General features: G+C 36.4%; 1 protein-coding gene across 4 annotated transcripts in view; it reads left to right on the plus strand.

Moving 5' to 3' along the window:
• Window positions 1-19375, plus strand: part of LOC139970460 (molybdenum cofactor biosynthesis protein 1-like) — a 27589-nt gene continuing 8214 nt past the window's right edge. Inside the window, exons 1-11 of one of the 4 annotated variants that reach the window (XM_071976192.1) lie at window positions 2365-2528; window positions 3912-4090; window positions 7666-7685; window positions 7758-7915; window positions 9524-9691; window positions 12317-12481; window positions 12948-13081; window positions 13643-13795; window positions 14588-14698; window positions 15522-15642; window positions 17943-17990. In XM_071976192.1, the coding sequence (XP_071832293.1) occupies window positions 3926-4090; window positions 7666-7685; window positions 7758-7915; window positions 9524-9691; window positions 12317-12481; window positions 12948-13081; window positions 13643-13795; window positions 14588-14698; window positions 15522-15642; window positions 17943-17990 (1243 nt within the window). In that variant the 5' untranslated portion in view covers window positions 2365-2528; window positions 3912-3925. Of the gene's footprint in view, window positions 306-2364; window positions 2529-3911; window positions 4091-7665; window positions 7916-9523; window positions 9692-12316; window positions 12482-12947; window positions 13082-13642; window positions 13796-14587; window positions 14699-15521; window positions 15643-17942; window positions 17991-19375 lie in introns of those variants that run through there. The other 3 variants (XM_071976190.1, XM_071976189.1, XM_071976191.1) reach the window with 3 other exon arrangements.

The following is a 19375-nucleotide window of genomic DNA, read 5'->3' on the forward strand; positions in this document are numbered from 1 at the left end:
TCGAAACCATCTAAACGTACAAAAAGTAACTCAAAATGCTGATTTAATTTACAAGAACGAGTGTCACTCTACCGTTACTAACGAGTGTAAAATACATGTACCCGCTTATTGCCTTAAACTTAAACTCAACGAAGGGCGGAGGCTTCTGTCCACGATAACAAGCCTATAGAAACGAACGCCCGACTCAGATATAACTATATATATACCGCTGACGGTTTGTTGTCATCGAGATATTTGCAAGGAATCCACTTGTTTCGGTATACTAACTTACTAAGGAGACATTTGGAAGATCGGAGTAACTGACGGTAAAGCCCTCGTTTTTTCTTTTTTTCTACGTTTATCTGCATGTGCCTATAACCTACTGTATGTGGTATACGTATACTGTGGAACAGTTTGGACCCCTTGTCTGGTTCTCCGTTTTAATCAGGCCAAGGGAGTTGGGAAGGTCACTATATTTACCCCCAAAATGTCTTTGGTTTTGCTAACAAAATAAGAATTATTCACTCTTGAGTTGTTTTGTATAATTGACCATTTTTATGGCAAACTGTACAATATTGAAATCCCCTTACTCAAAAAGTTACCTATTTTGGGGGAACTTGATAATTTTGTTCAATTATATATTATCTTTGTAACAGATTTCGAAATAAAACATCAAAATCTCTAGATCGAGATCTCTTGATCTCTATAATCTCTATATCGATTAAATGTTGAGGTAAAATTTCGACATAATTAGAACAAAAGTTCGAAATGTCTGTAACCACGGTGTGTTTTATTTCCAGTGTCCCTTTCGGCTTTGCCACCATTGTTGGGCAAATACAAAAATTTACCTCCACGGGATCCCAACCCCGTCAAATTTCTACCCCAACGATTTTGGGAACTTCCTTTCTGCATTTAGCAGTATCTTGCACACTTGAAATGCGCACTATACCAAAGTTGATAACACCTAGAACTTCCTTGAACTGTTGAAGGGCCGTAAAACAAGTGAGGGCCCAAGGTACCTAGTGTCAGGAGCCGGGAGAGGGGGGGGTGGGAGAAGACAAGCAATATATACACAGAGTGGAAGCTTAAAAACTACAACGTGGGAAACTTAAATACTATGAGGCTGCTCCAGACTCGACAACCCCACCCTCCCGGATGGGAACTAGGCCTATGCTAGCTAAGAAAACGGGACAAAAGGAAAACCAATTCCCAGCGGTTGGGCTGTTCTCCGGAAGATAGCTATTCTACCGGAGTTTGACCCACAATTCCTCTAGCTGCACCGGGTTCCTAAACAAGGGTTCGCCTCCCTCTGCAAGAGCCGAAGCTTGGCCCCAGCTACCAGAGCCGAAGTCTGGGAGAGCCTCCCCGTTAAAAACTACTTTATATCGAAAGCATTTCTTGAGTAAGTTTCATAAAGTATGTACTAAGAGATGTTGAATTAGGGGGTCGAGGAGCCTAGCTAGGGTGTTTTTTTTTTAAATATGTTTGGTTTGAAACAATAAGTCGTTCAAAGAGAGGGATTGTGTTTGCTGCTACAAGCAGCTTGGCGGTGGTAATATAACTAGGGATGTTAAGGCAAAACTTTACACTGCCACAGAAAACACAATTTGTGAAACCACTGAAACCAGTACAACATTTCCATCAAAATATCCTAACGCTTCTTGACCCCAGCCCCCCCCCCCGATACCCCGGCTCCAAAATTCTCCAAAATTAAAGTGAACCTAAATAAATATGTAATCAACCACAGAAATTTATCAACATATCTAATGAGGATCACATCGTCTTTAAATAATGATGTGAGCAATGCCCCGCCACTCGCTCCCCTTTCTGCATGGGCAAATGCCTGGGGCACAGGATATTATAACAGCTACAGTCCGGACAGGTATTTCTTGCAGACTCATATAGTCATTACAAGAATACATGTTTTAAGTCGACATACCAAAAATTGCTATTTATTGTGACTTAGCGTATAGTATGTCGACCAATTTGGACTTTTTGTAGAAATTTAATGAAATACTTTGGCACTCGGAGCTGAGATCCAGGATGGCGTGAAGTGTATCTGTAGTAACAAAAGTGGTGATGATGGGTGGGGGTGGGGCTGAGACATACACAGGCAACTTTCAGTGTTAGCGGCCCTTTAGAGTGTTTTAATGTTCATTTCACATGAACTGCTTTAGATGTTTTAAACACACTATTCAAAGTATCAAAGTATTTGTTTTGTTTTGTTAATGAATCCATGAGTTTTGCCGTTGGGAAGGGTCACTGATCCCACCCCATAGGATTTTATATTATACTTCCACGATGATAGTTGATGCCATATATATTGAGTTCAAATTATATGGTATTCTAACGTTATATAGTTCAAATGTTACTTCAGTGTAGCCAGTAGACAAACACATGCGTAACGCTACGTAATGGAGACCTTCGCCATAATTACCAGGCTGAGATCAGTCGACAGTTACCAGATCTTCTTTGACTTTGAACCACTTAGTTTATTACCTAGTCATGCTCTATCAACACCATAAGACAGTGTCGGCTGGACTAAGAAGGTAAAACGTTGTAATTAAGGTTTGGCACTCGTTAGCGTACTTTGGACTAAGTTAGGACAACCGTACTAGTACTAGTCCCCAATTTAACGACTTGTCTCTTACCTACATCTCCCGACAGTATAGTTAATTCATATAGCCGTAACGTTAGGGATACAGTTACACTACTATTTGCCTAATGACATAAACATGTTACTAACGTTAGTAGGTCTGCTGACTTAAACATTAATCTATTACGTGGTAGTTACAAAAGGTTGATGGAGGATGGAGATGTACAACTTGAAGCAAATAATAAAGGTACCAACTAGAGAAACTAATTCATCTTGCACATTAATTGATCATATTTATACGACTTAAGGAAAGTCGAATTGCCAATACTGAAGTTAACTGAAGAAAATTAATTTGAGTTACCGTCACCTGATATATTTCACTTGGAAACACCCTGCCTCACACCAACCAACATCTATAAAGACGGGCTATCGTGTGACAAATAAATGAGATGCAAATGCATTGAAGAATGAACTTAGGAGTTGTTTTTCTCAATCTGTTTTGCCTGTAGCAGATACAAATCGGTCATTAGAAAATTGGGGAAATATTTTTCTACATAGTGTGTCCTCCCCCCCCCCCCCTCCGCCCCCAAAGAAAAGGGTCAAAATGAAAAATCCATCCAAGTGGTTCCATGCTGAGATAACTTTGCCATTAAAATGAGGAATTTGTCAACATTTAAAAATCCAGAGACATTGATTCTGGAGAAACAAAGTTGTTAATTTAATTTGATGGGCAAAAAAAAAGTTATTTTAGAGATTCTTTTTCTAAGAACAAGGTGATTCCAAAGCTATTTGGCAACTTCTTACAAATGTTCAGTCCAACAATATATAACACATATAGTTTAAACTATACATAGCCAAGTTGGTGTTTTGTGTTCACATTTCATGTGGAGGTATGCACAAATTTATGTTAGTTTTCAGAAATTTCTTGTTAAATAATCAAAAGATCTCTTACAGTGTTGATTTCATTGCCCTATTGCTCGCTCCCAGTTTTCTGCAAACCCTTGAGTTGAAAGAAAGTTCAATAAATTTCTGCGGCTGCACAAATATGTGAACCTTGATAGATGTTTGGACTTTGAATTAAACTTATCTAAGATCAAGAATTAAATAGTGGGATTGTATCAAAGCCATTCCATTTTTTTTTGGAACCAGGGAGTATAACCTGAATGAAATTAATCGGTGAGAGGATGGATTTTACTATCCTGCGACATATCTTGCTTGCAAATAGATCTTGTGCATTTTATATATGATTTATAACCAACCAACCAACCATCAACTTTTTGCACCAACTGAAAGTCATTTACTCTTATGTTATTTTGGTCTGATATTTCCCTCTTAGATTCAACTGTCATTATGCAGAGCCTTGGTGTCAACAAGTGTGCTTTGACGACAGCGTCCAAAGCTTTCAATGGCGCACGTAGCAGTTCACTTGTAAATTCTCTTCGAACATCCCACCGATTTGGTGGACTGTGGACAGCCGAGCATGGACACATAATCCAGCAACGTTCCTTTTATAAGGTAGGTTTCATCGTGGCCTTCATTTGTCAATAAAATCATCCAAAATTTTAGTTCTGTGTACAAGCTTCAAAAGGTCATTGAGTATGGAACGCCAAAATGGACATTAGTCAGTAACTTTTCATGCTGCTTTTACACCTTCTACGGTAGTAAATTTTGTGCCACATTTTGAGAAAAACAATTAAAAGTCATTATGTGAGGTTCTTTTTACGCAGCCTAATGACCAAGGCTTGAATATTTATTGGCCAGTGTGTCAGCAGAAAGGTCGTCATTTTGGACAAAACTGATATTGTCCTTATTATGAAGTTTTTACTGCCGCATAAATGACTCTTAGTCATTATGCGGCAATCTTTACAGTCACATAATGACCAAGAAAGAAATAAACTAATTACGCGGCAATATCATTGTCAAATAAAGACTAACGTAAATCTTACTCATTATGCTGCAGTCTTTACTGCAGCAGAACAATTTCCGTTAACGTACACTTTTTTCGGCAGCAGTTACTGCAGCAGAATGACTCTTCTATTGACTCTTCAAATTTACTAAATAATAAAAAATAAAGCTCAAATCTGATCAGCTGCTGGGTGGGTCTCTGTGCCCTGTGGTGCAGGATTTACGTTGACTTGCGCCCCGCGATCACTAATGTATACATTGGAAACGGAAGTATCAAGAATCCAAACAAACTGACACAAGGTGCAGATCAGGTTTAATTGGCTTGCCATTCCATATAGGGATATATTATTAACAGTTCTCCTGAATGAGATTCAGAACACCGGCTACTTGAGATATGTGATATTAGAGTTCCAGGTTAAAAATATTAGGTAAGTCCACTTCAATGGGTAAGAAGTTCAAATGCACTAGAGAAAAGAAACATCATCTCTACTCTAGTACTATAATTTATAAAAGTGACTGAGTTGCTCAGACTGTTTTAAAGGCTTCTAGTCCCGTTCCAAACTTAGGAAAAACAAGCTGTCGCATGTGGAGTACCTACATGTCATCTGTTCACAGTTGAAAAGCATTCGCTGTCACTTTGCCATACCTACAGTATAATAGGCTAAAGGGAAATTATATTTCAAGAAACAAGACGTCAAAAACCTGTAATTTCCAGACACATTGTCATCAGAGGTTGTCCAGATGTGAAGAAAGGCTTAGAGAATCAAGTTTTCAATGTGCAGCTCAACATTATGATTTGTGCATATAGTTTATATGTTACTGTACAATGTGAAATCAATCTGAGCTGAAACAGTTCAGACTATACCATGTGTGTCATAGTCAGTCATTATTTGCACTTGAGCAGAAGTGTGACTTGTGTTAAGTCTATTATTTGCTTTAATGTTAGGCCTTTGACTGCACTTGTGAATACATGGAATCAAACCTTTCCAACATGTGCTGTCAGATTAGGTAAATGTAACTGTAGGTAAATGAAGGTAAATGAAGGTAAATGATATGAATAGTGAGTACTGTCAAACCTATCGTCCTGCTGCAGTGATGAAACATACTGTACATACATGTTTGTTTGTTTGTTTGTTTATTTGATTTTCCACAGATAATAAATATATAAATGTGGAGGGAAGTCCTAAGCCAATACAGGCTTAACAAAGTAAAAGGACTCCCAAAAAAAAAAGTATATACTGTACCTAAATGAAAAAATAATTCATGTCTTAATAAGGAATAATTTATAACATACAATATAAACGATGTATCAGTTCGGTGAAATTACTTTCTATTTTAGCGTTTTTGTAAATTACTTTAGATGGTTTAGATTTTATACAGTAGTAGTGCAGTCAAGGGCGGCGGAAGCACTTTCAATCTGGGGGGGCACCGACATCAAAGGGCACTTTGCAGAAATTTGCTTGGACTGATGCAGCCTTATATTTAGTACCCTTTATAACTCTTATTGTATTATCTTGTTTGCATATACACATCACTCCATCAACGCCCCCCCCCCCCCCCCCCCAAGGAAAATATGCATACTAGCACTGCAATATCCAATGCGCAAATTGGGGAACAAGGAACAAGTTTTCTTTTGAGATAAAATGAGGTGAAATCATGCTAGTTGCTCATGTAGGAATCTTCCGAATTAGAGTTTATTTCTTGTTAATATCTTAACAAATTTTTTCCATTTGAAATAGCTTTGAGTTTGACCAACAGAAATTCATTAAAAGTCAGGGGCGTAGCCAGGATTTGCAAAGATTTATGCACGACTATCTGAGCGGAGCGCCACCATTGGTTGGCGCTGAGCGCGTACTAGAAAATTTTTGGTTTTACAAAACCCTCAGATGGCCGGAAACGGCCCTTCCCGAGTGTTCATTCTGGTTCCCTGACCTCTTGCTAACTTCAGACACCTCAAATTTTATGTAGAAAAGGGCACATTTTTAACCTGAGGAAAAGTGGTCGGTTCTGCCGCCCTTGAGTGCAGTAAGAGAATTATATGTCCTTACAGCACGATTCTTTAAACTTAAACATACCAAATGTTGTATTAAATAAGTTGTGGTGTGCTTGACCGGCACTTCTAGTGCAGTGACTATGTTTGGCACTGTTATTAGTAAAGAAGTCATGAAAGGCTGCAGGAAGTAAGCCATTCCAAGCCTAATAATATCCCTAAATTTTAATAAGTTGAGCAATTTGAAAAGTGAGCTGGTGTGTTCAAGATATTCAGAATGGTTTACATGACGAACGACTTTCTTTTGTAGGATTTCAATAGGGTGAAGATAAACATGATAGGTGCCAGATAATAGAGCAATATGAAAAATGGGGGAAAACTAATGTTTGGTAAAGCATTCTTAGAATATATTCATATACTCATATAAAAGAATATTGTATATATATTCTCAATGGATGTCATATATAAAAAGTATATATATATACTCAATGTACAGTATGTCATATATAAGAATATTGATACTCAATGGATATCATAAGAATATACTCAATGATGGATGTCATATAATCTTATATACTGTATGACATATGGATATTGTATAAATACTCAATGGATATATAAGAATATTGTTTACATACTCAATGGATGTCATATATAAGAATATTGTATACTCAATGGATGAAGTCATATATTGTATATAGTCAATGGATTTCATATAAAACAATATTGTATTATGTATACACTCAATGGATATCATAAATAAGAAATATACTCAATCATGGATGTCAAATAAGAATATTGTATTCAATGGATGTCATATATAAGAATATTGTATATACTCAACATATATAAGAATATTGTATAAATACTCAATGGATGTCATATATAAGAATATTGTATACTCAATGGATGTCATATATAAGAATATTGTATACTGAATGGATGTCATATATAAGAATATAGTCAACGGATATCATATATAAGAATATTGTATAAATACACAATGGATACATATATAAGAATATTGTATAAATACTCAATGGATATCATATATAAGAATAATGTATAAATACTCAATGGATACATATATAAGAATATTGTATAAATACTCAATGGATATCATATATAAGAATATTGTATATCTACTCAATGAATGTCAGTCAATAGTCCATTGTGTGCTTATTCCTTTTCACAGACCAGCTCGGTGTCGTCGTCGAGCCACCCACCACCGCCTGTTAAGGAAGGGATCTTGAGCCACCCACCACCGTCTGCTAAGGAGGGGATCTTGAGCCACCCACCACCGTCTGCTAAGGAGGGGATCTTGAGCCACCCACCACCGTCTGCTAAGGAGGGGATATTGCCATTCTCTGCATTCCTGACAGATTCATTTGGAAGGCAACATAACTACCTGAGAATCTCCCTGACAGAGAAATGTAATTTACGTTGTAAGTATACCGCAGACCACTGACCTTTATGTGTAATCTACAGAAGCTTGCATAAAGTCTGGGAAGATGTGGCAGAATTTAAAGGAATTTTGCCCGTAAACTGTCCTATAGCTAGATCAGATCCTGGTCATAGCCAGCATCAAGCTTAGAGGATCTGATACCGGCTCTGAATTACATTTAAACTACAGTCTTGATCTCAACGTCGAGATCAGATCCGGAGCTAGTGTAAAAACACCCTTAGAGTTCAAATTTTGTATCGCCATAATGAATCAAATTTCATTTGCATATGTGTACCCTGGGAAATGGAAGGGTTAGTCTTACCTAAATCCAACAAGTTTTACCTCATTTTGGATGCTAGTGTGGATGGAATTTTTTTTACTTTACTAGTAACTTTAGAAGAGCACTTTAGATGAGAAAACAGTGAACTGCTGCTGCTGTACCTTACTTTACCTGTCCAGTGTTATATTCCACAATTTTACTGAGATCTAGATGTGTTGCTTTTAATAACTCCCTGACTTAATCCACTAGGTACGCCATGGCATTGGTTCACTATAAAGTCAGTACCTGCGCTAAAATAATATTGGTTTTTAGGTAGTTCAAATAATGAAGAAGCTGAAACGTGACTTGTTGCTGCTAGATGGGGTCAAGTTATTATATATTTCATACTTATCTTACAGTATGTTGTATAAAACCTGACCAAGAACAATTTTATAAAGTAGATATAGTTTGCTTTGTGGTTTGACCTATAAGTGCTTCAACCTTTTTTGGTATTGTCCTTGTTCTGTTATCTCTTGTCTGTTTTTTCTTTTTTTTTTTAAATTGCAAAGGCAGGAATATGATTATTTATTAGATGAATAAATTTATTTTTAGATTTGAATTTGTTTGCATTCCTTTATATTGTATTATATATCTGCAATTCAATTTGTAGCTATTCCAATAACATCAAATTTAGTTGAAGCAATGAACCAAAGGCCATTGTTTTTTTCTTTTTTTCTGGCCTTACAGTACCTCAAGCTAAATATTGGTATGATCTGGTAATTTTCAGATAATAACTGTCTGTGTTTTATTGTAAAACAATTAATGATTTAGATAACAACCATACTAAAATAATTTCATAGATACCTTGATCTTTTACACCCCCCCCCCCCCCAGTGTCCTACAGGCACTTTCCTATATTCTTTGTAAAGATTCCAATTAATTTGTGTAAGCATCCTTCCATTCTTTGCACAACTCTTGATTCTCCTGTGTATTCTTTAGCCTAGATTTTGTACTTTTGTCTCACAGATTGTTTATCCCACGTTGCATTTGCCAGCTCTTCCATATTTCCAACCTTGTTTTGCAGCAATCTCTGCTAGCTTACTACCCCATTTCTTTTGCCTAGCTTTCCCACCGCATTAGTCTTAATGTCCCAGATCTTTCACATTGTTGTAGTCACACATGCTTTGCCTTGTAATCTAATTCTTTGCCTTAGATATCCCACCTTAATTTTGGTTTGCCCCTCCCTCAAACATCTGTCAATGGCAATACGGTACACTTACTTTTGAGTAATATTTTTGCAGTGATTGGGACCGTGTGTATTTTGTAAATGTTTTTTATCGACACTATTAGGTCAGTACTGCATGCCAGAAGAAGGAGTCCCTCTCACGCCCACTCAACGTCTTCTGTCCACAACAGAGATCATTCGACTGGCCAGCCTCTTTGTCCAGGAAGGGGTGGACAAGATCCGACTGACCGGGGGCGAACCGTTGGTTAGAAAAGATGTGACAGAAATAATTGGTGAGAATTTGAAAATATATTACAAAATAACCCTCCAAGAAAGTGAAAAAGATGACTGTTCTTATTAAAGCCTAAGGAACTGAAAGAGTGTAGCAAACCGAAGCATAGCTTGATGGTACGTAATTGATGGAAGAATCCCATGCTCAGTGTCTCATCATTAGCAATGGAAGATGTGAAACTGTGTTGCAAAATTTGAAACTTTGTGACCACTTCAAGATTACCTATCAGCCGATATATGTTACTGTAAGGATGTGAAACTATGCTGGCGCCAGCAGCCAAACAGCGCCCGTAGCTTCCCAACTGGTGTCCAAATAATCATGTCATAACTGATAGGCTAGGCGCAGCTCTTTCCAACTTAATGGCACCCACAATTCTGACAAAATTCTTTTGTAAACTTTAACATGATCTTTAACTTACGAACCGTTTGTAATGCGTGATGTGAGCTATTTTAGTCTCGCACATATAACCGAGCTGTATCTAAGCAGTACCATGCAGTTAAAAGGGCCATACAATTATGTCATACATTCCTGACAATCAGGATGGGAATTTGGCAAAAAAAGTTGGTAAGCATTTTTTCATTTTTTGATGAAATGTGCTTACCAACATGAGCCAAGATTTCTCAGTTGGAAAGCACAATTCATGAATCGGTAAGCACAGCACAATGACCTGAACGCTGTTATCCTTTTGTGAAAACTTCCTGATTCGCGGCACAAGTGTACTTTATATCGAGCCGACAGCGGCGCAGATAATCCAGTCAATGCATGTTCGATCGAAATAATTACAATCCCTGTCCATCATGTTGAACTCTCCGACCAGACAATACCGGGTCGAATACTCGACTTGGTATTAGTTATTCAAATACATGATCAAAGGAAATGTATCGACTGGAGATCGTAAAAAAAACTCTGAAAATCAGTAGAGAAATTACCAATTGTGTACGAAAAGTAAGTTCGGTCCTTTCAAATTTTACGAAAGATCCAGCAAACCACTTTCGAAAAATTCACGCAAAACTGGCATATCGTGCTACATGCAACTAATGTCATGTAAACAAGGCTCTAGTACACCCATTTATGAATAAACCGTAAGACCACATCTGGTGTTAAGCGGGGGGGGGGGGGGAAGTATTTTCTAGAATTTCCAAAAATACGGAAAATATAATGTCCTACCATAGTTAAGTGTATAGCAAATTGCCTAACCACCTCGTCTGTTACGGATCTCACGTAACAACAAAAACACAACTAATTGTATTTTGCGAACTTGATGTTTTCTACAAGAACATAGAAATAATTTTAAGCATTAGTTAATCATGCCGTGTGGCCTAAAACATATTTTATTACAAGGTTTACTTTCACAAAGATGGCCATAGCTTGATATCTTGTGCTGCGTGTATGAACTGTGCCTCGTGTATCATGGGGAATACTCCATGAAACGTTTCTTGGAAACGTGCCAGTGAAAAATGTTAACAAACAGGTGTTAGACAGGGGATGAGCGCACAGTTGTTTGGCAGGGTACCTGGGAAAATTCTGAGCACATGTACAGTATGAACTAGTTTATGTGTGAAGTTGGAATAATTTGCGATGCATACACAGTTAGTCGTAGGTATTGTGACGGTCCAGGCACGATCGCTGAGCTAGCAGCCAGCTGTGTGCGGCCTGTTCGTTGGTGCTTTTTTCTAGCTGCGCGACAAATTAATCCTCCGTAACTAAGAAGCAGATTGCAGGTAAGCCTACTACAGTCCGATGCAGTCACTTACGGTCAGAATTTTTGGTACGCTCATTACAAGGGTGTGTAGTACTAGGCCCATTTGATTTTCTTATTTTGGTAAGCCATATTTTCATTCCAGTACGCTAGCGTACCGTAAAATTCCCACCCTGCTGACAATATGATTGGTCGATTGTGATCGGGTAAATGAGCCGTGTTGTGGTGCTAACTGTATTTTCCCAGCGTTTGGTAAATGGCCACAATGAAAAAAATACCTAACGAAACGTGAAAAATGTTGAGTTGGTTAGGTTTTCACTGTGACTTACACTTTTAATGATAGGATAGAACTTGGTTTGATAACACAAAAATAGTGAATAAGGAAAAAGTTTCGTGACAGCATACAAATCCACAAGAGGTGGCCAAACATCTCAGTGATGATTGTTTAGGATGTTTTCTACATGATTGTTGTTATTTTTCACACAATGTACAAAATTTGAGGAGTTTTGAAACACTTTTGCTGTCCTTTGATATGTTCAACCTACACACATATGCCTTTAAATTACACACTGGCTCCTGGTCCCTGCCAAGTGACTCCTAGGTCTACCTGTAAGCGAGGAGCCACTTTTCCCAGAAAGTGGTTCCTAGACTCCAAAAGCTTCTATTTCACCCATGTGTGTAGTACTTTACTCTTACTATGATTATTTACCAAGACTTTGATGGAATGCTTGCTAAGAAGTATAGTTCCTTCTCCGTATTCCACGGTACTTACGACATATTAAAATTAGTTCTGTGCTTGAAATCACCTCTTTAACAGAGACAGTTTTTGGAAACAGTCAGAGTGTATCATTTTCTTCTTAGCTTTGACATCATTTAATTAAACTTCAGAATTTTTCAGACAATTTTGACAACATTGATCATTTTCAGGAGAGCTAAAGAAATTGGAAGGGTTGAAGACTATCTCAATGACAACCAATGGGATTACCTTGGCCAAGAAATTACCAGTTTTGAAAGATGCTGGACTTGACAGCATCAATATCAGCCTTGATACACTAGAACCTGCAAAGTTTGAATTCATAACCAGAAGAAAAGGTGAGTGAAGCATTGAATTTACATATTGTAGAGTCCAATATTTGCCAAAGCGCCTGTTGAATTCTTTCAGCAATATTAATTATTACAGCAACCAGTAGTTTTCAAAATTGCCTACTGAGGGGTGAAGGAGTGAGGGTGGTCAGTATTTAGAACATCGCCAATACTGGGCAGCCTACTTGTATTTGTACTTGACCTCATTCTTAGAGGATTGTATTTGTACTCGTCTTCATGCTTAGAGGATTTACATATGTACTTGTACTCATGCTTAGAGAATTGTATTTGTATTTGAAGCCTAGTGAGTGGAGTCATAATCACATAGGTGTTGTACTTTTAATGCAATTGTATGGGTGTTTAAATTGATAACACATATATTGATAAAAATATATGAAGGGAAGAAAGGGTAGAGAAGATACTTTGTTGCTAAGACAACAAGCTGCTTTAAGTGATATTTCTCCTCTCATTACAGGTTATAAACATGTCATGAGAAGTATAGACAAAGCCCTGGATATGAACTTTAAACCCTTAAAGCTCAATTGTGTGATCATGAAAGGACTCAATGACGATGAAATCTGCGATTTTGTTGAATTCACAAAGCATAAGGTGGGTCATTGCTTACAGCTTCTAGATGTTGTTTCTTTCTCGGTCTTCAATGAGAACTCATATTTATAGTTCCTTTGTGGGAAATCTTATATGAATTTCGAACAAATTGGTAGAAAGGTGTGAAATTTGTCACCAATGTAAAGGTTGGTGGTATGAGTGGGGGGGGGGGGGGGCAGTGGAGCCTGAGGACTCACTTTGCTTGCTTTTGGGCCCATCTAATCATTGGCTCCCATTAACCTTTACCCCACTGTTGGCAATGGGTCCTGTTAAATAGGGTTTACACTGAAGAAGACAGGTTAACTTATATGGAATTAAAGCAATTTTTTTTTTTTTTTTTTGCATTGATTTCAATACTGTGCAATAAAATAAAGTAGAAGAAGAGGTTGGTGCAACTGGATCGTAAAGCTATCAAAATACAATTTCTTTTCAGTGAATAAAAGTCGATAAGTAAAGGGTAGTTTTGTTTTTAATCTTGAACTGTGTACGTACAAAGTATTGTGTATACAATTTTCCATCGCACAGGGAAAAATAGTACTACAGTTTTTATACCACATTTCGCAGGCCATCGATGTGAGGTTTATCGAGTACATGCCTTTTGATGGAAACAAGTGGAAGGACTCAAAATTGGTCAGTTTTGATAAAATGATCTCAGACATAAAGACAAGATGGCCGGACATTCAGAGAATTTCAGATCAGCCAAATGATACCTCAAGGGTAAGTAAGATCCTAGTTGCAGAATAATCAAACTCTCATATAACTAGTACATAAATCAAAAGAGCAAAGAACTCACCAAAAATTGAAAACAAAATTCCTGAAAGTTTCTCTTGAAATGCCTTCCCAGCAGCTTTCAAGGTTGTTTCAAATTAAATTGGGGTGTGGTCCCTGTGTGCATGGTATCCAAGGTACTATGGCTTCTGACCGGACATTGACAAGTTGGATCAAACCAAAATGGCACTCTCCAGCTACGCCTCAAATCGACAGACGGCGCAGTCAGATTGGTCGTATCTAGTTCCACAGAACTTGACATGCTGCAGTCGCTGACTGTACATCATAACTTTACCATGACAATTTCATTTGTTACCGTGCAAGATGAGATCTTTTTTTTAAATTTCAGGTCAAACTACTTGTTTTAAGCACCTTTTATGTTTTTCTAAAGCCTGTTTTTTTTCATTCAGCCAAACTGCACAAGTGGAACCTTGAACTAGTGTAACACCCAGCGCATTAAACACTCGATAAGTGTCCTTTATCTGCTGGTCTTTAAACTTGCTTGTGGCCCTCGTTTTCACCTTGATGGTGTTATTGTTGACAAAAGTAATTTTAATTTTCAAGAATTTTTTTTCATCTGAGTCCTACTATAAAAATTAAGGGTTTTGTTTTGTGCAACTAGCAGCATATTAAATCGAATAGCCGGGAATATATTTATAAATAATTTTCTGTGCATATGCTGCATGGAATACAAATATCAGCCTACCTGCATAAATTACTTATCTGATTCATTCTTGGCAGGCCTTCCGAGTCCCTGGATTTGCAGGACAAGTAGGTTTCGTCGCCTCAATGACCAAACCATTCTGTGGAACCTGCAACAGAGTGAGACTGACAGCCGATGGCAACTTAAAGGTCAGTCTTAAATTAGCTGATATATCAATGAATTCAATATTAAGTGCTCTGTAAAGTAACGTAGGGCTTGTACTATTTACAATCATTATCTGGGTCGTTGCGGGTTTAAAGAGCAGAATTTAAATTTTCAGAACCTTTTCACAAGGGTCTTCAAATTTGGTTCTATTTTATAGTTAGATAGACTTCTGTTACAGGCATGGGGTTAATTATGGGGTTATTTGTGGGGTTAATTATTTATAAGAATAATTCTTCAAAGGGTTTATCAGATTTGGACAGTTTGTGTTGCCACCATTTTCTTTTTTAAACTACACTTTGGTTTTGTAGAAAATTGATTTGCAAGTTTGTTATTTCTTCACACCAAATATTCAGGTTTTGAAAGGAATAATGTAGTTTTCCAATCTTGTGTAGCAGTTTGAACTCTCTGAAGTGTGTCTGATTTAAAGTATCACGGTTTCTGTGTACAAGTCTTTACTTTGTATATGTATACAATTTGCCCACATTGTATAACACTTTATGATGCAGTGATCGGATAAACTATTCCCTGGTGTGTGATCACCACGTTTTGTCACTCTGCTGGGCCTAGTCAAGAACATATTTATAACAAAAATTTTGCAAGCGTATTTACATGCAAGCGTTACATGGGTGTTTTGCCTGGCAATTATCTTTGTATTACCTTGTTTTACAAACTGAATGGGCAACTTTGAATCTTTGTTTGGTATTTCTTGAAAACACATTCAGTCGTGTGACTCAAGGGAACTAATGCAGACTGTAAATTTACATGACCATATTGAACCAACCTGGGTATTGCTTGGTTATGTTTCAGGTCTGTCTGTTCGGCAATGCGGAGGTGTCCCTCAGAGATGTTCTTCGTAGCGGTGCGTCGGACCAGGAGCTGCTTGAAATTATTGGCGCTGCTGTTAACCGGAAGAAAAAGCAGCATGCAGGTATCAGTTGGTTTTCTACTTTTATTCAGCATGTGCATAGAGTGAAGGTCTAATCTGTATGAAAGATATAATAGTGTCAATATTAATGTATTTATGTACAGTTGTTATAATGGCAATATCTCTTCAGTGGTATGTCCGATTTAGTTCATACTTTGCATGTTGATGTCAGTTGATAATAGGTACATGGTCATATAATCAAGAATTTACATCCTCATTATTATTCATGAATGGGCATGGGCTAGGGGTGTTATCACAGTGAAAAGCTTGTAAACATGATATCTCAAGAAGCACAAGTTTGAGTCAATGTCATGCTTGGTAGGTAGATGTCCGTTAATGTGCCTTATTGTGTGTGGTTCCCATTGCATGAATATTAATGAGTGGGCCGGCTTAACAAAATATGTTTAAAATGTCAATATCTCTTCAATAGTGTATCTGATTTTAGTTCATATTTGGTATGGTGATGTAACTACATAGTAAGTATGTGCTCTTTGCAACAACAGTATTTACCTCATTAATATTCATGAGTTGGGGGTTTAATGGTAAATAGTCAATAACAGCTTGTAAACACGATATCTCATGAACCATAAGTTCAATCAATGTCATACTTGGTAGATAGATGCCCCATGATTGAAATTGATGGAGGTCAACAGGTGTCAAAAGCTTGGAATCCTTTTAAACACGATAATACCAAAAATCAAACTACAATAAATCTTTCAATTCTCCAATGGTACAATTTTCTTTTGGTGAACATAGTTTGTTCGTATTTCAGTTCAGTTTTGTGAAGGGGCTTTAACAAAGTTCAGTTTTGTGAAGTCTTTAACAGAACATACAGTCATTTAGGAAAGTTAAAAGGAAAGTTTATATGTAGTAATGCTTTAAGCACACTCAAGCACACTCAGTTTCATCCTCTGATGGAAAAATTGGCTCAAGGGGTCAAAAGGATATATCTCAATTGGCCTCCAATTGGCTATTTTTGTTTTGTGATTTATACCAGGTGACTTGTAAAAGGTTTGTAAACATGATCACTTAGTGTTAATAAGTTGGATGGACTCCAAACTTGGCATATACATGTATGCAACATAGTGAGTTCTTGGCTGCTATTGTTTTTGGCTGGGATCAAAGGTCATACTAGGTCACCAGAGGTCAAACTATGGAAACATTGTGAATATTATATCTCAAGTGGAGAGGCTTTGATGAATCTTATGCTTGGCATGTTGATGTCAAATGTGAATTCTCCAGTGCTATAATTTTCTTTTGGTGCACATAGTTTATTCAAATTCAGTTCAGATTAGTTTTGTGAAGGGGCTCTATAATTCTTCAACAAAACATACAGTCATCCAGGAAATGAAATTTGCTTCAATCTGTTGATAATCTTTAACAGACTCATTAAGACACTTAGCAGGCCGTTATCTGTTTTCACCCTCTGAGTTTTAAGGAGTCAACAGGTTATCTCAAATGGACTCAAACTTAGCCATATTCTTTATGATTTATACTTTGTGACTTTTGTTTTGGCTAAGTTGTGAAAATATTTCACAGTGTATAAACAATGTCATGTAGACCTCTCATTCATTAATAATAACTACTAAAGGTGGCAGAGCTTAGTTTATTAATATATATATATATATATATATATATATATATATATATATATATATATATATATATATATATATATCTATATTTGTCTATATTGCACATGGGAAGACTGTTCTTTCTGGATTTTGAAACATTTTTGAATAAAAATTCTTTACTGTAAAATCCTTACCAGTGAATGAAATGGTTGAAGCCCACAAGGGAGTGCTACAAATAAGAGCTGGAAATTCCTGATCTTTTCTTGTTGTCACTTAATTCTTTAAAAAAAAAAAATCACTCACTTGCTCCACATTAGTCAGATAGTTATTTGAAAGTATATTGCAAGGAATCACTCCAGCCTATTGGCTTTCTAGTTTAAAATGGATATTGTGTTGAATGTGATCTATGGGTGCTCTATTGCTCATATGAAGAAAACAAATTTAAAAAACATTTCCTTGTTGATTTAACAGAATTTGATAAAACCATGGAATAATAATTGATTGTTATTTATAACTGGATTGAATACTGGATTGAGAATACTGGATTGAATACCCAGTGTCATCATCCAATCAGCCGTCAAGGAGCATCGTTTGACATAACTGTTTTTCAAATGTAAATTGAAATAGCCGTTGAAACATTATCCCGTATTCTTTTCTTAGTCTCTCTCTCTCTCTTTTTTGTCCTATTTGTGACCTGTTTAACTTTCTTGTCTTCTTTACCTGCCGCAGGTATGTTTAACATCTCACAGATGAAGAACAGACCAATGATTCTGATCGGTGGGTGAAGTTAAGTTTTAGGTAGGAATATATATACATATACTAAAACAATATATACTCTATAAATACTCAAACAATATATACTCTATAAAAACTAAAACAATATATACTCTATAAAAACTCAAACAATATATACTGTATATATGCTCAAACAATTTAGGTAGGAATACATACATATATACTCAAACAATATGTACTCTATAAACACTCAAACAATATATACTCTATATATACTCAAACAATATATACTCTATATATACTCAAACAATATATACTCTATATATACTCAAACAATATAAACTCTATATAAACTCAAACAATATATACTCTATATAAACTCAAACAATATATACTCTATATATACTCAAGCAATATATGCTCTCTATGTACTCAAACAATATATGCTCTCTATGTACTCAAACAATATATACTCTATATATACTCAAACAATATATACTCTATATAAACTCAAACAATATATACTCTATATAAACTCAAACAATATATACTCTATAAATACTCAAACAATATATACTCTATATATACTCAAACAATATATACTCTATATAAACTCAAACAATTTAGGTAGGAATACATATATATATACACTCAAACAATATTTACTTATTTATACTCAAACAAATTGAAGAAAATAAGGGAAGAATCGAAGTCTTAGTAATATTCCTATTTCAAAACAGCTCACCAAATAAATTTATAGTGGGTAGTTAACTTCAACTTTTTCTGCATGAAGCAATGCCATGTGTGAGTATTAGTTTCAGATAGGTTTTTCCAAAGGTCCTTGTTTTTCTTTGGTGAGCAAGGGATCTAATGTTTTGTGTCGTTGCTAGACGTAGCGGAGTGTTATAAATTGAACGGTCAACTAATTCAGGGGTCAACTAATTCAGGGATCAAAGATGCTTTGAAATGTTTGGCTTCTCTGGCATATTTAAGGGTTCATACTTGGTGACCATTAAACAAACTTGTTTGCAGAATTTGTTAGATTTAACAAATCTGTTTCTGGGAGAAACAGACAGAAATGGAATGAAAAACAACCCAGCTGAGGCCATTGATGCCATATGTGTCATGAACTCAGTCATTTCCTGAAAAGGCCACAAAAATGACATCACAGAGAGGTCCTTGTTACGTTTCTTTATCAATTGGGTGTTATTTCATTTTTTCTGTTTTTAACATTTTTTTCTACATTAGTGTTTGCACCACCAGGTTTAGCGGTGAACAGATTCATTGACAGTATATACAGCAGTTATTTTCAACCATAACAATGTTCACAGGTTGTACTTTTTTTTGCATGATTTTTGCATGTTTTTGCATGTTTTTGTATCTATGGATATGTTTGTACTTGTGTAGACCTGTCACCAATTATTGAA

This window comes from Apostichopus japonicus, chromosome 8 (genome assembly GCF_037975245.1).
Source record: "Apostichopus japonicus isolate 1M-3 chromosome 8, ASM3797524v1, whole genome shotgun sequence".
NCBI classification, from domain to species: domain Eukaryota; kingdom Metazoa; phylum Echinodermata; class Holothuroidea; order Aspidochirotida; family Stichopodidae; genus Apostichopus; species Apostichopus japonicus.